At 29.6% G+C, this 22,523-nt stretch overlaps 2 protein-coding genes across 4 annotated transcripts; both read left to right on the forward strand.

Annotated features, from left to right (window-relative positions):
* On the forward strand, nucleotides 1-3,482 carry LOC113847440 (NADH dehydrogenase [ubiquinone] iron-sulfur protein 8-B, mitochondrial). Of its 3 annotated transcripts, none has more exons than XM_027476555.1 (9): nucleotides 1-43; nucleotides 287-382; nucleotides 713-791; nucleotides 1,285-1,338; nucleotides 1,428-1,519; nucleotides 1,596-1,709; nucleotides 2,583-2,650; nucleotides 2,731-2,842; nucleotides 3,013-3,482. In XM_027476555.1, the coding sequence occupies exons 2-9, from the start codon at nucleotides 329-331 to the stop codon at nucleotides 3,106-3,108; spliced, it is 669 nt and encodes a 222-aa protein (XP_027332356.1). In that variant the 5' UTR covers nucleotides 1-43; nucleotides 287-328; the 3' UTR covers nucleotides 3,109-3,482. The 3 variants fall into 3 exon arrangements, with proteins under 3 accessions (XP_027332356.1, XP_027332365.1, XP_027332374.1); XM_027476564.1 differs by lacking the exon at nucleotides 1-43 and adding an exon at nucleotides 73-110; XM_027476573.1 differs by lacking the exon at nucleotides 1-43 and having other exon boundaries at nucleotides 102-382.
* Nucleotides 3,483-17,007: 13,525 nt separating this feature from the next.
* On the forward strand, nucleotides 17,008-21,814 carry LOC113846955 (cucumisin-like). Its single transcript, XM_027475742.1, has 10 exons — nucleotides 17,008-17,196; nucleotides 17,412-17,506; nucleotides 17,893-17,987; nucleotides 18,068-18,302; nucleotides 18,513-19,029; nucleotides 19,109-19,212; nucleotides 19,312-19,536; nucleotides 20,286-20,397; nucleotides 20,479-20,692; nucleotides 21,012-21,814. The coding sequence occupies exons 1-10, from the start codon at nucleotides 17,113-17,115 to the stop codon at nucleotides 21,536-21,538; spliced, it is 2,208 nt and encodes a 735-aa protein (XP_027331543.1). The 5' UTR covers nucleotides 17,008-17,112; the 3' UTR covers nucleotides 21,539-21,814.
* Nucleotides 21,815-22,523: the final 709 nt, after the last annotated feature.

Genomic DNA, 22,523 nt, shown 5'->3' on the forward strand with positions numbered 1-22,523 from the left:
GTTGGATTCTCAGTTCTTTGTTCTGAGATCAAGCTCGCATAAGGTATTTTCTTTCTTTTCCGAAACGCTTAAACAATCACCGTTCAATTCTGAATCCTTCTATTCTACTGGTTCGAGTTTCGCGTTGATTTCTTAATATTCGCTTCAACTACCACTCTCTTTCCCCTTTTAATTCAATTTTATGTTCCCCTTCTTCGCTTCCAAATATTTGATTGTTTTGAACCTAATTATTCAATTTGAAATTAATCTCATACTGCATTTGATTGTTCAATGTTTTCATTTTCAGGTCCTGCGACAATATCTTCTCCTTTCAACTGTCTTTGCAGGAATGGCTGCAATCCTAGCTCGGAAATCGCTTCTTGCTCTTCGCACCCGCCAACTGGTAATTTTAATCTGATTACGAGTCCTGTTATTTGTGGAAAATTTTTGGAAATGAACGAAAGAAGAATAATATCTTAATTAGACGTTGTTTGAGTTGAGAACACCAAATGTACCCTGCCCTAATTTATATTCTTAGATTCCAATCTGTGAACTGGATTTTATTTTATCTGTTTTGTTGTGTAGCCTCTTTAAGTATGCTGACTTATGACTGGTTATGTGATGCTCTTAATAATTTAGTTAAGAGCTTGTTGTGAATTATACATGGGTCATTTTTATTGTAGGATGCCAAACGTTTAGCTTAATACTAACCCTTTTTGTTCTTCTTGTTTAGGCTGTAAGTGGGCAAGGGCTGCGTAGCTCCCAAAACTATGGCCTGCGACTAAGTGCACAGTCCTACTCTACCAAAAAAGGTCTGCCATTTCTCTTGCCATCTTTGTGTACTATTTTCTACATTCTTATACGATGGTTAGCAAGCAAAACCACTGAGAACTAATTATATGAATATTGATTGTTTTCTATATCTAATTATTTATTGCATGTACAATGACAATCATGATCCTGTTTTTGGTTTTTCATGGTTAACACTGTACAATAAACGAACTTTCTAAAAGGTGGCAATGAGCTGGGTCTGCATGCACTATTAAAAATAATCCCTTGAGGAAATTTAGTTGGTAGAGCTATGGAGTGAGCCATGATAGTGTGCAGGTTGAAACACAACAATGCATTCCCCCCTCCTCCCCCCTCACTGTGGTTCTGGCCCTCTGAATTTGTACCCCCAGTAGCATCATCATTGGTGACCGTCAATTGAAATATCTACTGGATCACCTTTTACTTTTCTCATGCTTGTGTTACATATTTATGCCCCTTCGTTCATATCATATTTTTGTGATGCACAAACTGCAGAGGATGAAGAAAGGGAGCAACTTGCAAAGGAAATTTCAAAAGATTGGAGTTCTGGTATTTATTTGTAAGCCTTTTATTTTCAGTATGATTTTTCAGTTTATTCTATAATGAAACTAAATTATTGCTGATGCTTTGGGTGACAGTTTTTGAACGGAGCATCAATACACTTTTTCTCACTGAAATGGTTCGAGGTCTAATGCTGACGCTGAAATACTTCTTTGAACCAAAAGTTACAGTAAGTGTCTTCTAAAACTGTTTGCTGACCAAAACTGTTGCAGCTTCTAATTAAATGCATGACTTCTTTAATTCAGATCAATTATCCATTTGAGAAGGGCCCCTTGAGCCCTCGTTTCCGTGGTGAACATGCACTCCGACGATATCCAACAGGGGAAGAACGTTGTATTGCCTGCAAACTTTGTGAAGCAGTAAGGCTTTTACTGTTTATCCAACTTTGTGAGAGCATGCATGGCATGCTACCTAATAGCATATGACTTTCTGTTGCTTTCATTAACTGGACTACTACTTAACTTGCCAACTTTTTAAGACTATTTTGTATATATAGCAAATGCCACCTGGATGTATGTGTTACCGACTGTAGCTTGTTGGTTACTGTAGAAACAAAAATGTGCAATTGTTTCTGAATTCGAACACACTGTACAAAGTGTAAGACACAAACCCTTGGTAGTGTGTACAAAAATGTGTCTCATAATTATAGTTGAATCAGGCGTTGGAAAATGTACTTGCTATCACTAAGAGGTAGAAATATGTCAATTTGAGTGTCCCAAATAAAGATTTCAGACCCTTATCCTTGGAGACTATAATAGGTATATTTTTCTATACACAAATAATAACAGTTTTATTTTCTCTGAAATCTTTTCTTTATAACTAGTACAGTCGTACTACTGCAGCATTATCCCTCTAGAGAACAAACAAGTAGAGCTCTAGAGAGTAGGGACAAAAGCACAGGTAATATACAAGGGATTAAGGAGAATTTCTGGATAACAATTCAGTCTCAAAACATAGGTTTTCATCTCAAACTCCCTAAATAATGAAATCCAGTTAGTGCAAGAAAGAACTACTTGATAGGCAAATTATTATAATCTTAAAACTACCAAACAACAGAGCTGAAATCATTAATGCATACCCCAAGTTATAATTATAATTACAACAAATGATCAATCCATTACATATTCTTTCCATGTTTTATTCCCCTTTACACTTTTACTGTTTCTCTCCTTGTCAGTACAATCAACTGCTGTGTTGTTATTATTCTTTCTAAATACTACTTCTTTTATCAGATATGTCCTGCACAAGCAATCACAATTGAGGCTGAAGAGCGAGAAGATGGAAGCCGCCGGACAACTCGGTGAAATTACCTTTCCTGTCTGCCTTTTTTGTCTCCTTCCCCCTTTCCATTCTTGCTCTCTTATGTTTTAAATTTTTCAGGTATGATATTGACATGACCAAATGCATCTATTGTGGATTTTGTCAAGAGGCATGCCCTGTTGATGCCATTGTTGAAGGGCCAAACTTCGAATTTGCCACTGAGACTCATGAGGTTCATTTTCATTTCCTTTGTGTTGAATTATATAAATACAATCTGTTAGTGCATGTTAACAATTGTTTCTTTCTTTGTTATTAATTATATGTTTAAGTACTATCTGTCAGTACTTGCGGTTAATTGTTTCTTTGCTTATTTATTTCTAATTATATGTTTACCTGTTGCAGGAGCTTTTATATGACAAAGAGAAGCTGCTTGAAAATGGGGACCGATGGGAAACTGAAATTGCAGAGAACCTGAGATCTGAAAGCCTTTATCGCTGATTTCCATTTGATCTTTGGCTGTTGTTTTTTCTGTCTAATTGAGCAATGATAAATAAAAGTGATCCGTGAATGTTTTAAAACAGTTGTATGGATATATGGTGGTTACATCAGTTTTTCCTTTTGTCAAATTTTGCATTGCTGGTATGTATACAATAGTGATGATGTTTATCTCCTTGAAATATTGAACAAATGTGGAAATAATTGAAAAATTCAACAAACAAGCCTCTCAGCATGCTAGCAAGTTGTAGGCTTGTAGTGTTAATTGATCCTTAGAAGATGGAAGTATTGATGTGGTGTAGCTTACAGACTATAAAGTGTTGAAGATTTGATGATTGCGAGCATGTATGAATTCTTGTGCAATAGGCAAAACTTTTCTTATTAGATCATTTTACACAGGTCCTCCAATTTTAGACCTTTCCGAAGGTGTTGAAGATAGAAATATGGCGGCGGGAATAATTTTCATATATTCTCATGATACTGTGTACAAAATATATATATATCTTTGAAGAAACAGAAATAAGGTTACAAATGAGAAAGTTAAGGAAGAGATAAGTTACACATAATGGAATCTGTTGCTGATGATAAGGTTGTTAAGGATTTGAACCACTTGAGTTATTATCCTTTGCTGCCAGTATCTCTGACTATTACTTCTGTTTTCTTAACCGATCAATGCGTCTTATGGGTCAGGGCCTGATGGCTTTGTACTTTAACCTTTGTGGAAAGGAAATAACAAACCATAGATCAACAACAGAAATGAAATAATAGGCTGAACGGAAAGAAACGGTAACTCGCGACCTTACCAAATGAAGAAATTCATATCATATGCACGTTCCTTTCCCTCGTTGCATCTCTCTAAACTACTTTGAGAAACGATCCATAATTTTAACAATAGCATTCATATTATTTAGTTCTCTTCAACTAACTGCTTAAGAGTTGAATTAAAATTCCATCTCTCTAAATAGTACTATCTAAAAATGTCAACTTTAAATATTTTACTATATTAAAATGTTTCTCAATTTCATAATACTAAAACTTTAGTTCTTGCAATAACACATTGAGGAATAAAAAACAAACTTGTATAAACAAAACATTATGAAATATTAAAATTAATGAGATAAATATATATTTTTTTCATCAATAAAAGTATTATCTCTTACTTATTTATGATTTGATGCGAAATTAAATTAAATCAATTTATCTGTATAATTTGAGTACTAATTATTGAACACAGATATTTTTATAAAAAAATAAATTAAATGGGAGTGCTTTTAGGAGTATTTTCAAACACAAGTGTTTTTAGGGATTAATTATTATTATTTTTGGACAAGTAATTTAGTTCTTCTTATAACATTTGTATCACCATATATACATCATTATATATATTGACTCATTGGACGCACAGAAAACCGACTTTTGGACATGTTTTTTTTTTTTATTTGGCCTAGAATTTTATTAAGATTGTTTATTACTAAAGATTCCTTGTATTTTTAACGAAAGAAAGATTTGAACTGTGTAGGTTGAATTCCAAACAAAAATTATCACGAATGGAGAATTCTTAAACTAATGCCAAATTAAACAATTGAGTTACTCGTGAGTTGGGATAAAAATAAGTTAAGATAAACTTTTCATAAATAAACATAACCTATTTAATAATTTTAAAATTTAAGTTTTGTCTATTATTTGTTGTAAACTTTTTATTAAATCTAATCTAATCTTTTTAAAAGTCTACTTAATCTATTAACCTTTCTAACAACTTACTTCGTATTAAAATTTTTTATAAATAATTTACTTAACTATTTAAGTATATATGTCTTTATAAAGGTCATATAACTTATATATAAATAAACTATAAAAAATAGTTCTAACATCTTGAATATATATAATAAAATTACATAATTAAGATAATATAAATACAAATTAATGTACAAAATAGATCAAATAAGACTCTAATAAATATGACTCTCTTTCACATAAGTATGCAATAGGAACACTCTACAACTTTGATAAAGAAAAATTAGAGTTTATAATTTAAGATTTTATTTATTTTAAAATTTAATTTATTTAATATTATTATATTATTATAAATTTTAAATAGATCATTCTAATAAGTCTAATAGACTTTTTTTTTTTTTAAAGTTCGACTATAACTTATTTAATTAATTAAATTTCTTAAAAGACTTAAATTAGGTTTATTATTTTAATAGGTTAAGTCAAGTTAAACTTTAAAGAAATTAAGCTGTAAATTTTGTCGTCGGAGCTGTGATAGGTTGAAATCACTCCATTACTGCGTTACGAAATTGATCCCATCCGGGGTTAGGGTTACACCCTTCCCACCAATGGAACCAACTAAGAGCGTCATTTTCTAATGCCAAAACCACCACATTCATGCGATCTGCTGCACCCACTTCTTAAATTCGAAAATACCTTTCTATTTTTTGGATCCACCCGTACACGTCCTCACCCACAAATAGAGGAACGTCAATTGTGCGCCAATTTGCTCGTTCGTGAGAGTTAAATAACATATGCCTTCTTGAGGATTGTAATTATTTACCAATTAATTATTGTAAGATGAATAATTTTGAATCTCATTAAGATATAAATTGTGATAAAATGTTTGACATTTAAACAAATTAATAGTTGAAGTGCTTGAGCCTGAACCTAGCGCAATTCTTTCTATCTGTAATCATAGTTATACATATACTGCAGTTGATTGAAACATAAAAACTAAACGTAAGTTTGCATTATATATATCCATAGTGTTTCCATGGATGACACGGACATTGGAGGAAGTAGCTTCCCAAGTGCATCGAAGGGTAAGCTAGACTCTTTTCACTACCCTATCTACACTTAATATGTGCGTGCACCCATATGCATCATACTGAATGAAAAAATATTACAAGAGAAACATAATCCACCTTTAAGTTATATTTAGGAGATATTTAAAAAATTTTGAGATGAGTATATGATAATAGCTTATGACTCATGCAAACTTTTTACTATAATTTATTAAAATATTCTTTTAACTTATTATAATAAAATTTTAAAAATATGACTTGATTAAGTGGTCATTCAATTTTTTTTTTATCACATCAGGGTTATGTCTACATTTATTAACATTTTTTTGGAATTATAAGATAAAAATATATCATTAAAATTATTTATATTGAGAAATTTTTAAAATAAATTAAAAAATTACAAGTTATTTTTATAATCACAAACTCTTTCAAATACATGACAACATTTTCTAAGAAATTACCAATGAAGAGCACAAACCATTTTGAGTAGTGACCACAAAATTGGGGACAGAATGAGTTCAACTTGAAGAGTTTTGCTGGCTTGATAGCTTCAGCCCTTTCTTGTTGGACTAATGTACCTTTGACCAGATGGCAAATTTATGATACTACTCTAGTTTAGAAATTATTTTTTAAGATCGATGTACTTTATAATTTTATATTCAACCTAACTTTATAATAAAAATATTTAAAAATTCACAAATTCTCACTTCTATGCCCGACTTTTATTTTATTTTATTTATAAAATAAAAGTCAAACATTTAAAATACTACTTTGATTTTGACTTTCAATTATCTTTTATAAAATAAAAAATCGTACGGGAGAAATATGACTTTATATATTTATGTTTTAATAACATATAAAGTCGTAAAAGTGAAGTACGGCTTCTTATTTATAATTTTACAAAATAAAATATTTAATATTCAACTTTCATTTGTTAAAAAATAGTCTTATTAATATTTTAAAAAATAAAATAATTGAATAGACCAATTACAAATAAGTTATTTATTGTGTGAAACAATTTGTATGTTGAATAATATGTAGTATGTGTATTAAAAATAAAAGTGTCATTTTTAATTAATTAATTATATTATTATATTTAATTATTAAACAGGTAGTCTTTATTTTTAAAATAATACCAAAAAATATTAAATTGAGTATTTAAAAACCTAATTTGTATATTAAAATTGTTAAATAAAAAGATTATATTATAAAATTAATCGTAGAAGAAAAAAGAATTTAATATATCTTAAATATTTTAAGATAAAAAATATCGGGTTAAATTATCATATAACCATTTACATTTTCATCAAATACTAAATAACATACTTTTGAATTCTCTTAAAAGCTACATTAATGTTTGGGATAAACTTGTAAACATGTTTATATATAAAAACAATAATCTAAAAAAATAAAGAATAATTTTTTTCATAAGTTAAAAATAATTTATTTTTTAAAACTTTATTAATTTCCAAATTGTAATGATAAAGATGATTGTAAGTGTGACATAAAAAGAATATTATTCAAGTAAATAAAAAAATTATTATCTATATATATATATATATATATATATATTAAGTAAGCATTAAATAAAAATGACATAGATTTATTATTTTAAAATATGAAAAAACTTGTATAAATTTTCTTTAAATGATTAAAAAATAAATATAAAAGCAAAATAATTATACGAGTTAACAACATTATGGTACGTCCTAAAGAATAAAAGTGGGGAAAACACTAAACTGGGTTGGAAGTGTACTTAGATGGGGAAAATGGGAGCTTGTAATTGTAATGTTTGGCAATGATAGTGTGTGTTGAAAAGTAGTTGTCGAGTTTTTCAATAGTGGCTTTGCTTTCACACTTGAATTCGTAATCATTAATGAGTGAAGAATGGAAACAACATGGCATAAATGGTGGGTGGGACCTCAACACATTCATGGCGTTCATCTTCTAAAGTTTTCCCACTAACACTCGGAATGGGAATTGGGTTAAATGCACAGAGAGAGAGAGAGAGACAGACATCATCTAAAAACTGTGATTTCTTCTGTAGCTGTTGAGAATTCACAGATATTCTTCCCACATATAACAAAAAAAAACACTCTTTCTTTATTGATGTTTTAACTCAACAAATAAATATTTTTATTTCACATCATCTTTATGGACTGCATTTTCCTTCGTCTTTAATCATAACATTCTCCATTATTACAAAACTAATTTATTTGATAATTCCTTTATTTAAAAATTCCCTAATAATTAATTCATCACTTTAAAAATCCCCTCAATTGTAAGAGATATAGAAGATTTTACTACTTGATTAAATGTTTAAAAACTTAAATTGTAAAATTCTTCTAACTAGTAATTTTTTTTATACATGAATATCATTAAATTAAACTATTTTAAAACATATTATATGATTGTTTTAAAATTTATAATTTTTTTAAAAGCAAATATTATAATTATTACTAATAAATATTTGATTATATTAAATAAATTATAAACTAATAAATATATAATGTAGAAAAAATTACTTGACTTGATAAAAAAATTAATCTCTTAAAATATACTGATTTAAGAATATTTTTAGAAATTCTGCCGTATCTTTCTTAAAGTAATAGAATCTTTAGAATATACTTGATAATCATTAAATATTATTTATATTAAAATTTTCTCTTTCTTCTGAAATATGTGGTGCTTATTCTTTCAAATCTGCTTTTATGTACTCTCTAGAAAAAAGGAAAAAAAAAAACTGCTTTTATGTATTAAACTAAAGTATATTCTTTTTAGCACACTGTCCTTTTTTAAAGAACAGATGACGTTGGTATATTTTAAAAAATTTGAACTTAAATTATATTAACTAAATTATGGATACTGTTTTTTTATAATTTCAAATAATTTTTATTTTAAAACTTATATAAATGTAAAAACATCGCTATAATATACAGGTTGGTTTCATTTTGTTGGCATTGCAAGATGTTTTCGTCCATTTACTCCTTTTTAAAATATCGCTATAATACATGAATGTTGAATAGACAAATATCAATAACTTTTTTAAAACCTTAACCAAGTCAAATTAATTATATTAAATATTTTTTATTAATTAATAATAATATAAAAATAAACAAATAACTTTCTCTCTGAAACAATCATATAAGTAAGAGTGTCTATAGGTCGGTTTGGTTTGAGTTTGGAAGAAAAAATAATCTAAACTGATTAAAATAGATTGGTTTGATTTGATTTGAATTTGTAAAAAAAGAAATTTAGAAATTCAAACTAAATACGAACATGTTGGTTCAGTTTGGATTATCTGATTGTTCAATTAAATAATATAAAATAAAAGACGTATAAAAAGATATAAAAAATTTCAATTTTTCTTCATTTGAATAATTCTTGACACATAATTTTAATACAATTACACAACATTCCAACACAAATACACAAATTCAAACAAGTCTCAATTCAAAACAAAAAAAACCAAATTTAAAATAAGTGTCAGGAATCTCTGTGAGTCACGTGATTTACTATTAAGTAGTATTCATCAGGTTAATTGAGTATATGTTCGGGTGATCGGATTAGCACAGTGCCACCTATTATTTGTAACGTCCCGAATTTTGTAATATAGTTTAATTATTAATATAAGTGTTTATGTGGACTTTCATGTGTTGTGTATTTATTATATATATATATATGATGTGAATGGATTGATTGAACTGAAAAATAGGTTAAGGGTGTAATACTGAGGCATTCTCGCTGTAGCGAGCCCAGGGAGGAAGGCGTGAAAGTGTCACATTCTCATTACAGCGAGAGGTCCCTTGCTGTAGCGAAAAATGACAGTTTGGGGTGCATTTCTGGGTGCAATCTCACTGTAGCGATAAGGTTTCGCTGTAGCGAGATTTTGTAGAAAATAGAATATAATTTCTTCTGAGATTTTTGCTGTAGCGAGAGTATTGCAACCAGAAAGGGATTTAAAGAGGTTTAGGGTTCGGGAACCTCATTTCTCATATCTACCTTCGAAATTTCTTCGATCCTCTCAATCCCAAACCATATTCCACCGATTAAATTGCCTCTAAAGCTGTTTGTGAGTTAGATTGAAGGTTGGATTCGTGTTAGGAATGCTTGGAGGTGAGTTTTAATGGTTATGGTTATGATTTTGATTTTCGTCCCTCTTCTCTGTTTTTTGAGTCCTCTTTGAGTTCTCATGGAGTTTTCCATTTGTTTTAGGGATTCATGTGGGAAACTCTTTTCCTTGTTGATTTGTGTGTGAGTCTTCAATTCGAGGTAATGGAGGACTATACCCTATCTCATTGTATTTTATTTACTGTTTATCTTGCTAAATGTCGCAACGTGGCTGAGATAGATGAAAGAAAGTGTGTGATTGATAGAAATTATTGTGTGTTTGAATACAATGTGGTTTGATTGTGGGGTTGACATAACCCTGATTGAGAATGTGAGTAAATGTATGTGTGTGCATGTCAATGATTGAATAACGTAAATAGTTAGAAATGGATTTAGATGACATGTTGAATGTAAATATGAATTTTGTTGAAAATGATGTGTGATGGAATAAGGGCATACGTGCTGAGTATTGTACATGAATGTAAGCCTATGTGTCGTGTAATGTGAATGACTATAGGCATTGTGCCGTGTGCTGTGAATGAAATGTGTATGAATGGGGCGTGTTAAACGCCGTTGTAATGATGCTATGAATGATTCAGCGATATACTGGAGGTGTGGAAGATGAGGACGGTAGAAATACCTTAGAGAAGAGAGAGTGGTGGTGACACCAAGAGTGAGCGTGGGTGCATCACAAGGCACACACTCTCCTTTTGACTAGACCTCTCACTACCAGAAAAACGCCATTTACAGACGACCATTATCCGTCTGTAATACAGACGACTTTACAGACAGATTTGTGAATTTTTTTTAAAATTTTCTGAAAAATTCGTCTGTAATGGCCGTCTGTAGCTTGCCCGCCATTTGGCATGAAATAATAGAGACAAGAATTACAAATGAATTTTTTCATCTGTAATTTGAAAATGAGAGGAAAATTTGGAGCGGGAGTTACATACGGAAAAATCCGTCTGTAAATATTGCCCTTTTTGAGTGACTTTTCATCTGGCGATTTACAGACAGAAAAATTCGTCGGTAAATGAACCTTTAAAATGAAACGTTTCATTAAACCATTTATAGACGGATTTTTTCGTCTGTAATGTGTGAAATCCTTAAAACCGCGGCTCCTTCTTCTCTTTCCTCATTTTACATAATTTACTCTCTCTCTCTCTCGCCTCTCTCTCTAGGAACTTCAGTTTTTTTGCCTTTGCGAGTGATTGGAGCATCCTTTTGAAAGATAATTTGCATCATTGTGTTCTTGGTACAATACTTTAATTTTTAATCGGTTTAGTTTTTTTTTATTTTTGATATATTTTAGAGACTTAAAATTTCTAATATAGAGTTGTAGGATTAGAGATTGTATGACTGGGGGAAGGGCGTAGAGGTCCTTCTTCAAACCTGATTATTGTGTGCTGTGGGATTCTTTGTGTTTGCAGAGTTTGTAGAATATGCATGTTGTGGAGTTATAAGGGGATGTGCTATAGACTAATTTAGGATTGTAATGTGTATGTTTTTTATGCATTGATTAATAGATTGTTACATAATATATAGATTATGTGTAAAGAAAATTTAGATTTTTATATTAAGTACGTGTAAACAAATATAAGGAAATATTGTTTTATTAAGAGATATTCTGTCAAAATTTACATTAGAAATTTGTTGTATTAAGTGTAAACAAATATAAAAAAATATTCATATATTAGAGGAGATTCTGCCAAAATTTATATTAGAAATTTGTTATATTAAGTGTAAACAAATATAAGGAAATATTCATATATAAGGGGAGATTCTATCTAAAGTTACATTAGAAATTTGTTGCATTAAGTGTAAACAAATATAAGAAAATATTCATATATTAGAGGAGATTCTGCCAAAATTTACATTAGAAATTTGTGTAATGTGTAATAAAAGGTTGATATAATATTGTGTATTTGTGTATTTAGTCTCTTAATATGTATTATATTTGATTCAGATATAGCAGGTAAAGGTAAAAAAAATGTTGCTCAGCGTTCTAATCGTGACAACACTCCTTCAGCAACTGCTCCCACTTCCATCTCCACACCAGCTACTATGCAAACCCGCAGGATAAGGGACAAGAGCAATTTATCATTGTGCCTAATCCTGGATATGTTGCTCCTCTTCCTTCACTGCTGACTACAGATGCCACACAACCTCCTTCTACACAGGGCATAGGTGGGCGAAGAAAATGGAAAAGAAGATAGAGAAGAAGGTGACATCGAAGATGCAAAGGAAGGTGCAGTAACATATGCAACAGCAGCATATGCAGATGCAGCAGATGCATGCATACTTTGAGGTCATGAAAGCAAGTACTTCTACACCTCTTCCTCTTCCTCCACTAGCTCCAACACCACAAATCTTCAGCTCCATGCGTCATTCCTCCTCTGACTCCTCCTCTACTAATGACGGTATTTTTTCAGAAAATGATCACACTGATTATTAGTGATATATAATATTATTTTATTTTTGATATTATTTTTTTAGATGTTTACTTCTTCATTTGTAATGACATTTTAATTTTACATTTTATAAATAATTTCTGATTTAAATATATAATTTTGTAGTTTTTATTATGTTTATAAATTGTGATAATTAGGAACAGGGAGGAATAATTATGTTTATAAAAAAAAATGAAACAATTTTAAAAAAATTTCATAAATGAATTACTGACGGATTTACAGACGAATTTTCTATCTATAAATTACAGACAGATTTTTAAATCCGTCTGTAATTATTTACTGACGCGCATATTACAAACGGACTGTAACCGTCTATAAATTCATCTGTAATGCTAAAATTCATCTGTAATAATAAAAAAATCCGTTTGTAAATCTGTCTATATTTGTAGATTTTCTAGTAGTGTCTGACCAGGTTTGTTGAGCGACTCGTGACTGCCCACGTGGTATTCGTGAGGCGGGAGTAACCAACGACTATCCATGGTGTGAATCTGTGATCACAGTGCTACATTGAGCGTGACTGTGTGCGGTGAATGCACGTGTGAAAAATGTTTTGGTGCCGTGAGTGCATTGATCGTGAATCAAAATGAATTGCTGAACTTTGTTGTTTGAAATTACACTTGTGTAAAATGTATTATGAATAATATGAAGTATGTGTGAAGTGAGACTCTATGTTAATTGTGTATGTGTTGGGTAGTGTAGAGTACTCATCCTTACATTTATTTTTCAGGTGACCAAGATGATCAGTACCAAACTCAATGAAGTATGGATGAAACTGCTATAGGACTTGGGAATTTATTTTGAAAATTTTGATGTACTCATTAAGTCCTGTAGCAACGATTTGATGCAAGTTGTAACCATCCTTATTTGAAATATTTTAATGAACCATGTATGGGAAAAATTATTTTAAAAGAAATTATTTTCTCCAATTTTCTTAAATTTGATATTTAATAAAATTAAATTTAAGGTGTTATATTATCCGAATCAAATCACGTTGGATTTGATTGATTTAGATCGGATTAGACTCGTTAAATATTGGTTTGGATTATTTTCTAATTTGGATAAGTTTGAATTATCAGGTTCGTTAGTTTACCCTATTGGATGGACACCCCTACCTATAAGATGTCATTTTTGTATAATAAACAAAAACATAGCAACTTAAAATAAAAGCACAAGATAATTTTTTTAAAATTTATGATTAAAACATTTAAGTTACAAATTACAAGCTCGTTCCTTTATTTTTTAAAATTTTTAGATTTCACTTTTCATATTTTTCGGGAAAGGAATCAAAAGTTCAAAGACTAGTATGGCCTAAACACACTGAACTTTCAATCCAATATTATAAATAAAAGTACTTGTTTATAAAGTGAAATATTAATAGAATCATTTTTTTACTATATATATTTTAAAATTAAAATTAACACTCTTACTTCTTATTTATTTATATTAATTCTGTTTTATATTTTAGAAATTAAAGTTTGTATTTAATTTTATTAAATTTTTAAATATTTTTTTTGTTTCCCATCTGATTTAAGTAATTTGCTTTCGTCCATTCACTTCTTTTTAAAATATCGCTATGATACATGAATGTTGAATAGAGAAGTATCAACAACTTTTTAAAAACCTTAACAAAGTCAAATCAATTATATTAAATATTCTTTTTTAATTAATAATAATATACAAATAAACAAATAACCTTCTCTTTGACACAATCCTATAAGGTGCCTTTTTTTATAATAAACAAAAACACAGCAACTTAAAATAAAAGCACAAGATAATTTTTTTAAAATTTAGGATTAAAACATTTAAGTTACAAATTACAATATAGCATCACTCGTTCCTACTTTATTTTTTAAAATTTTTAGATTTCACTTTTCATATTTTTCGGAAAAGGAATCAAAAGTTCAAAGACAAGTATGGCCTAAACACATTGAACTTTCAATCCAATATTATAAATAAAAGTACTTGTTTAGAAAGTAAAATATTAATAGAATCATTTTTTATTTTATATATTTTAAAATTAAAATTAACGGTTTTACATCTTATTTATTTATATTAATTCTATTTTACATTTTAAAAATTAAAGTTTTTATTTAATTTTATTAAATTTTTAAATATTTTTTTTGGTTTCTCATCTGATTGAATCCAGATTTAATCTGGATCGTACATTTGGATGTGGTGAGTGAATTTATCACGAGAGATTTTTTACATACACAAAGACTTGAATCCAAAACTTTACTTAAGCGATATCGAGTTATTTGTCGTACTAATATTTGTTAGTAATTTTTAAATATTTTGATGTATACTATTTGTAGTTATAATATTAAATTAAATTTTTTTTAAAAATTATTTATAAAATATCAATTTTAATTAGTAAATTATATGTATATATTCTAAATTATTAAATTATCAAAAGTTTAATATGAGATCAGAAATACGTAGAAAACATGAATTTAATTTAGAAATTACAACTAATAATGTTAAAGAAAATAAAATTTATGTAATTAAATAAAAAATAAAAGACACACTTATTAATTTATCTCTTAAAATTTTCTTAAATAATCAAATATTTTTTTTCTTAAAGCGATTCTTGTACCACCAATCGTTCTATACACTATAGAATTATTTAAAAACTCACAGCAAAAGAATAGAATCCCTTTCTTAATGCAATCGTAAGGAAAAAAATTGAAGTTCCTAAAACATATAATATCATATATTATTTTAAATAATATAAATATCTATTAATTCACATATATATATATATATATATATAAATTTTTTATGTAATTATATAATTTTAAAATGTCAATTTAATATAAAAACATGTTTATACTTAATAAAATATGATGTAATTTGTCCCGTTGTATAAAATTCCTCTAAAATATAATGCTTCGTTTGTGACGTCAAATCATGAAAATATATGACATAAGCCTTTCCATTGGAGTGACGACAGCTACAAATGCACAATAATTAAAAAGGGGTGAAATACTATTTATGTAATATCTATAACACAAATAATTGAGCCACAATAGTTAATTTCTTCTTCACTCGATGGTCCAGTGAGTGATGAATTGGGCCACAATAATTTATTTCTTCCTTTAAAAAAGAATTATTTCACAATTTATTTTTTTATGTTAAATAAATAAAAGTAATAACAATATCAACAAATGAAAATAAAAAAAATCATAAAAAATATATAAAAATATAAAATTATTTCTTTATTTGCACCTTCTGTTTTTATAAGTAAAACTTTTAGAAAAAAAGAGAGTGCTCATCCCTTTAACATATGGACATATGATGCAAGATTAACGGAACAGCACATTCAAGCAAGGTTCCAACCAATAAAGAGGCCTGTTCAAACATGGTACAATCAATGACAAATAAAATAAAATTTGTACAATCATTAGTATTAATGAGTCAGAATATTCTTTTGATTTTATTTATGAGATGATTCTTAATAAATTATAAACATTAAAGAAACGTGTTACGATTAATTAATACATTAATTTATAAAAAGTTATCAAATATAAATTTAATTTCCGGTAGTTATTATTTATTAATAAATAATATTTTTTCTGTAATAACATAGGTATAATTCCGATCAAATAATAAATCCGGTACTATATATAGAGTAGCGTAAATTCTTAAAAATATATAATTTTGTATGAATACTATTTGTTAATACATACTCGTAACTGGAGAGAGAGATTAGCTAAAGCGTGACCTTACCTATACTTGTTGATTCAATTTACAGAAGAGCATAGTTTTTCTTAGGTAAACTTTCTACACCTATAAGTTTACAATTTGTAAATTTAAAAATTTTAACATATCACTTTTTTTATTAGCAGAATTTATTTAATACAAAAGTATTCAATTTCACATCAGTTTATTTTAATAATTAATTCGCGCAATTTATTTCGATAATTTAGTCCTCAATTAATGTGGGTTTGGGGAAAAAAATACTTGATCATCTGATTCTTCAAATACAATTTGAGTTTTGTTTTATTTTATCGATTGTTTGGAAAAGTAAATACAAATTACTTTTTAAATATATTTTAATATAGAACAATTTAATGAAATTTAACTGTAATTTGATTTTAAAATCATATAGCAAGTTTTTTTTTTAATCATATCATTATATATAACAACAAAAAATTTAAAATGGATGAAATAATATTTATGAATTATATGATAAAAATAAATATGTATTGGCTGATACTCATAGTGGTGTGATGGGGACGCATATTGCATGATTGAAATAGTATATACATTCGGATTTCTATTGTTTATAATCAAAGGATAATTGCATCAATCTAATCCTTTGATTTATTCTTGTATATGACAAGTTTAATTTTTGAACTTAAATTAAATAAATTTTAAAGGAAATAATTAGAACAGCACACTCTGCAGAAATTACTGGGAGATCTCATTCCCTGTGTATCCGTCCTTCGGTCCTTGGTTTGCATTTTAACTATAGAATAAAATATCTGTACAACGAATTTGAAAGCCACACAGTGAAAAAGTTACCTTTCTTCCATCATAAATACTCTTTGGTGGAACGGGCAACAATACATACATCAACTCCTCCTTTGAGCTTTTCAGCTTCTCAATTTGATCTATGCTGCAAAAATATGTTTTCTATTAGGCTAATCCTTCTTTCCACACTTTCTTGGATTCTGATAATTAATCAGACATATTCCAAGAATGATCGGAAGGTAAAATATAAATACTCACATGGTACATCCTCTCGTTATAATTTACTACATTTTTCGTAGGTTTTTGGCTAATTCGGAGTGTCCTAGGAAAGACAAATATTTGCATAAACTTCATGGCCCAGTTTCTTCCTACCTATACTTATATTGTATGTAGTTATGAAGATGATAATGATGCTTAACATTGCTCAATTTAATCTAATCATTTTTGAATACAGACATACATTGTGTACATGGGTGATCATCCTGAAGGCATGGACCCCGCATCCTTACCTTCTCTTCATATGACCATGGCTCAAAAGGTCCTTGGCAGGTTGAACATTATGTGTCTATTGTCTAATCCATGTTTATGAATTATGATAATATCGTTCTTTAATAAGGTCAAGTTTGAGTTATTTCCAGCTTTAGCAATTAATGCATTTTGATTTGCAACTTGAGTTTTGAGGGGACAAGTTTTGGGAATACTTAACAAAATTAATAACAGTAGTATAAAGCTTAATTAACTGCAATAGTTTGAAATATATCTAGATTTTTTCTTTTTTCAAGGAAACGGATCCTCTGCATTTCACAAAACGCTGCAAGAGAATTTGGGCAGTAAAATATTAAGAAGTAATGTAATTTGGATTATAATCCATTGTTTCTTATCCAAGAAGAGAATCATAAGAAAAATTGACTATCCAGATGTGTGTTTGTATACAGTGACTTTAAGCCAGAAGCTATACTTCACAGCTATAAGAAGAGCTTCAATGGATTTGTGGTGAAGTTAACAGAAGCGGAGGCGGAAAGAATGGCAGGTACTGTGATTCTCACCGTTACTAAAACATTCAATTATGATGGAATTAAAGTACTCTGTTATACTTTGGTGTTGCAATAGAAATGGACAAGGTTGTCTCTGTTTTCCAAAATAAGAAGAATCGTCTCCGGACGACTAGATCGTGGGATTTCATAGGCGTTTCAAAGGAAGCCAAAAGATCAAGTATGGAGAGTGACATAATTGTTGGAGTAATAGACACAGGTGTTTGGCCAGACTCTAAGAGCTTCAGTGACCAAGGATTTGGTCCTCCACCCAAAAAGTGGAAGGGATCATGCCACAACTTTACCTGCAACAAGTAATACATCTCTACATCTTAAAAAAATGAATTCTTTATTAAAGCCTTTTATACATGGCACTACCCACAATTTTGATAGGGTACCAACACCAAAACGTAAAATTTTAAAAAAATTATAAGACAGGATATAACTATATTACGGTATTTTAAATTTCAAATAATGACCTTTTTGTTTCTAACCGACACTTTATTTATTATCTTTCCGTGTAGCAAAATAATTGGAGCAAAATACTTCAGCATGGATGTTGATGAGTATGACAAAGCTGACATCGTATCTCCTAAAGATGCAGATGGGCACGGGTCACACACTGCATCCACAGCTGCTGGAAATTGGGTTGACTCCGCAAGTCTATTTGGCTTTGCTGCAGGAACAGCCCGTGGAGGAGTTCCATCAGCACGCATCGCTATCTACAAAACATGTTGGAAGAGTGGTTGTGGTAATGCTGACACCCTTGCAGCATTTGATGATGCAATTGCTGATGGAGTAGATGTTATTTCAATTTCAACTGGACCCAATGAAATCCATCGTTATTTTGATCATCCTATTGATATAGGAAGTTTCCATGCAATGAAAAGAGGCATATTAACATCACATGCTGCTGGTAATGACGGTCCAAGTGCTAGCTCTATGACAAATTATTCACCCTGGTTGCTTTCAGTGGCAGCTAGCACTATTGGTAGAAAGTTCCTTACCAAGGTCCAGTTGGGAAACGGCATGGTTTTTGAGGTATCTTTGATGTTTCATTCACCTTATTTTAAAGATAAATTGTAAAGATAAATTTTTATGAATGTGTCCTATAACACAGGGGGTTTCATTTAACACTTTTGATCTCAAAAACAAAATGTTTCCATTGGTTTACGCTGGAGATGTGCCCAACACTGCTGCTGGATATAATAGTTCTATCTCCAGGTATCAGAATATGAATTATTCCATAACGGGAATTTTCCTTGTTTATCAATTTTTGGTTATAAACATTGGATTTGAATTTAATATTTTACTGGGGCACAGGTTTTGCTTCGATAAATCTGTGGTTAAAAGTTCGGTGAAGGGAAAGATCGTTATATGTGATGGCTTCCGAAACGCTGAAGACGTAGGGTTTTTATCTGGGGCAGCTGGGATGCTAGTTGGAAGCACTGGAAATAAAGATATCCCACCTATACTTGCTATTCCCCTGTCTTGGCTTAGTCAAAAGAATATTAATAGCGTTTTTTCTTACTACAGTGCTTCAAGGAGGTATAAAAAAAGAAATTGAATGGAAATATTTCTTTCACTTATTTCAATGAATAAAAAATTAAAAATAATTAAATTACATTAAAAATATTTATAAAAATTAAAATTCATAAGGTTTTTATTCTAGTATTTCCTTTGATATTTTTATTTTTATATTAATTTAAAATTAAAAAGAAATTTTAAAAAAAAAAACATCTCTCGTTATGCCCCTATCTATTTTTCCTCTTTTACTATTATTTTTCTCTAAAATAATTTTTTTGTGTGGTGGAACTTATAAAAAAAAAATTCTCTTTTATAACATCCAAAGGGATATTTTTATCATCCTTTCTATTTCCTTCCCTTGTTATGTGAAATCCTTGTTTTGAATTTGAAATTTGGTGAAAGGAAGGATGAGGTGAAAAGATATTTTAGTAAAAGGGAAAAAAGAGATAAAAGGGAAAGAGAGAGTCGCCTTATTTGATTTGTTAAAAGTGAAAGTTCCTTATTTGGTTTCGAATAAGAGGGAACGACAATTAAAAGCAATATGAAGTAATAATTTTATAAATATTATAGTGGAAGGCAATAAAAAATTAGATTTCGAGACAATTTAGTTAACACAGTCCAAAAATTATAAAATATTTTTCTCACATTCAAATCTTTTAATATTGGAAATGCTTATATTTTTGGTTGAGAACTATATATTCCAAAGTGACTATTTATTTGTTAGCAAACTATTTATTCAAAATGTTAACATATTGACTTGAACCTAGCAGTAATTCAACAGCCACAATATTTAGGAGTGCTGAAATCAATGATCCAGTAGCCCCTTACATAACTGCGTTCTCATCAAGAGGTCCAAATCCAATTACGCCAAACACTCTCAAGGTAACAAATTTTTGTATAGTATAATCCATATCAATTTGTCATCTTCATATGCACTCAAATTCTTATTGCTTGATATTGTAGCCTGATCTGGCTGCCCCAGGATCTAACATTCTAGCAGCATATTCTCCTCGCAACCCACTTTCAGAATTTAAAGGAGACAAAAGAGGAGTTCTATACAATGTAATCTCAGGCACTTCTATGGCTTGCCCTCATGCATCTGGAGCAGCTGCATATGTCAAATCATTTCACCGCAATTGGTCTCCTGCTATGATCAAGTCTGCGTTAATGACCACCGGTAATAACTGTTTTGCCTTTATTTAGATTAAGGATTTATATTGTAACAATTTCAACACTTTTAGTGGGATTAATTTATTTTACTATAATAATCAGTAAAACTAATTTTTTTTTAAATGTGTACATTAGTATTAAATACATTTAATATGAGACAGAAAAAAACTTTTTAAAAAAAAATTATTTCTAATATCTTTAGTAATGTTTTAAGAACATTGCTTAACATTTAACCAAGTTTTTTTCTTTTTAGCACATTTTCTTGTTATCTCTATCTAATTAGCCACCAAAGTAAAACCATCTCTTTGTTACATTGCAATTAACAGCTACTCCAATGAGTCCTTCTCTCAATCCTGATTTTGAATTGGCATATGGCGCGGGGCAAATGAATCCCGTTAAGGCAGCAAATCCTGGTTTAGTGTATGATATTAGCGAAGCAGATTATATCAAGTTCTTGTGTGGAGAGGGTTTAACAGATAAACAACTCCGAACTCTCACAAAAGATCATAGTACTTGTAGCAAACATGCTAAAAAGGAAGCTGTATACGATCTCAATCTCCCATCATTTGCACTTCATATAAACGTTTCATCTTTCAGTCGTGTTTTCCATAGATCGGTTACAAATGTGGGATCAGAAACATCTAGTTATCAAGCCAAAGTGGTATCTCCATCTTTGTTAGATATCCAAGTGAAACCAAGTGTTTTGTCCTTCACATCAATTGGGCAGAAGAAAGCATTCTCTGTCATAATTGAAGGGAGCATTAATGTGGATATACTCTCTGCTTCTTTGGTTTGGGATGATGGCACTTTTCAAGTTAGAAGCCCTATTGTAGTGTACGGAGACTCCCAATAAATTCTCTAATCCTATGTGTGTGAAACAATAGAAAATAATACCAAGTGCAAAAGGCGTGTAATGGCACTTTCGAAGCTTGAATGTTTCGTTTGTTGCTTTATTTGCTTTTTACCTACTGTTTGATTAAGTTTGTAGTTCTATTTTGTAAGATAAATTAAGGTAAATAAGAAGCTTTTGTGTACAAGAAATTGAAATAGTTGGTAACAGAAAAAGTTAAGTGCTTTTCTGTCTTTTTTTTGTGTAAGGATATTTGTTAATAATATGTTTTTTAAACTGCTATCAATTGTTTTCTTTTATTTCAGTTTATTATATAAGTATCATAGTCAATAAGTCGTTTCGATATTTTAGAAATAATTTAATTTATTATCAAATCTTTTTAGTTACGCAATTAGTTTAGGTTTTTTTGATTTATTATAAATGTATTGTTGCTATTGAATAAAAGTTGAGTTCTTTCTCTATTCATTCTATTCACATTTTCTTTTCTTTACTTTATTTTACTTTTTTTATCATCAAATCAACAAAGTGATATCAAGAGCTATTTTCTTACAGAACTGTGAAAGTGGATGTTGAATTAAATTTTTCACAAGTCGCTCCTCCTGTTTTTTATGGAGAAAATTATGATCTTTAGGTTATCAAAATGGAAACTTACCTAGAGGCTTTAGATCTTTGGGAAGCCGTTGAAGAGGATTATGAAGTTTTTCTGCTGCCGCATCCAAATAAGAAGTTACAAGGAGAGAAAAACACGAAAGGCAAAGGCAAAAGCATGTCTTTGTGCTGGTGTTTCAACAACTATCTTCACTGGAATCATGACTTTAAAAACAGTAAAAGCAATTTGAGATTATCTTAAGAAAGAATATGCCGGGAATGAAAGAATTCAAGGCATGCAAGTGTTGAATTTGATGAGAAAATTTGAACTCTAAAGAATGAAAGAGTCTAAGACAATTAAAGTATACTCAGACAGACTGCTTGGCATAGCCAACAATGT

This window comes from Abrus precatorius, unplaced genomic scaffold, assembly GCF_003935025.1.
Source record: "Abrus precatorius isolate BTA unplaced genomic scaffold, Abrus_2018 Scaffold10, whole genome shotgun sequence".
NCBI lineage: Eukaryota > Viridiplantae > Streptophyta > Magnoliopsida > Fabales > Fabaceae > Abrus > Abrus precatorius.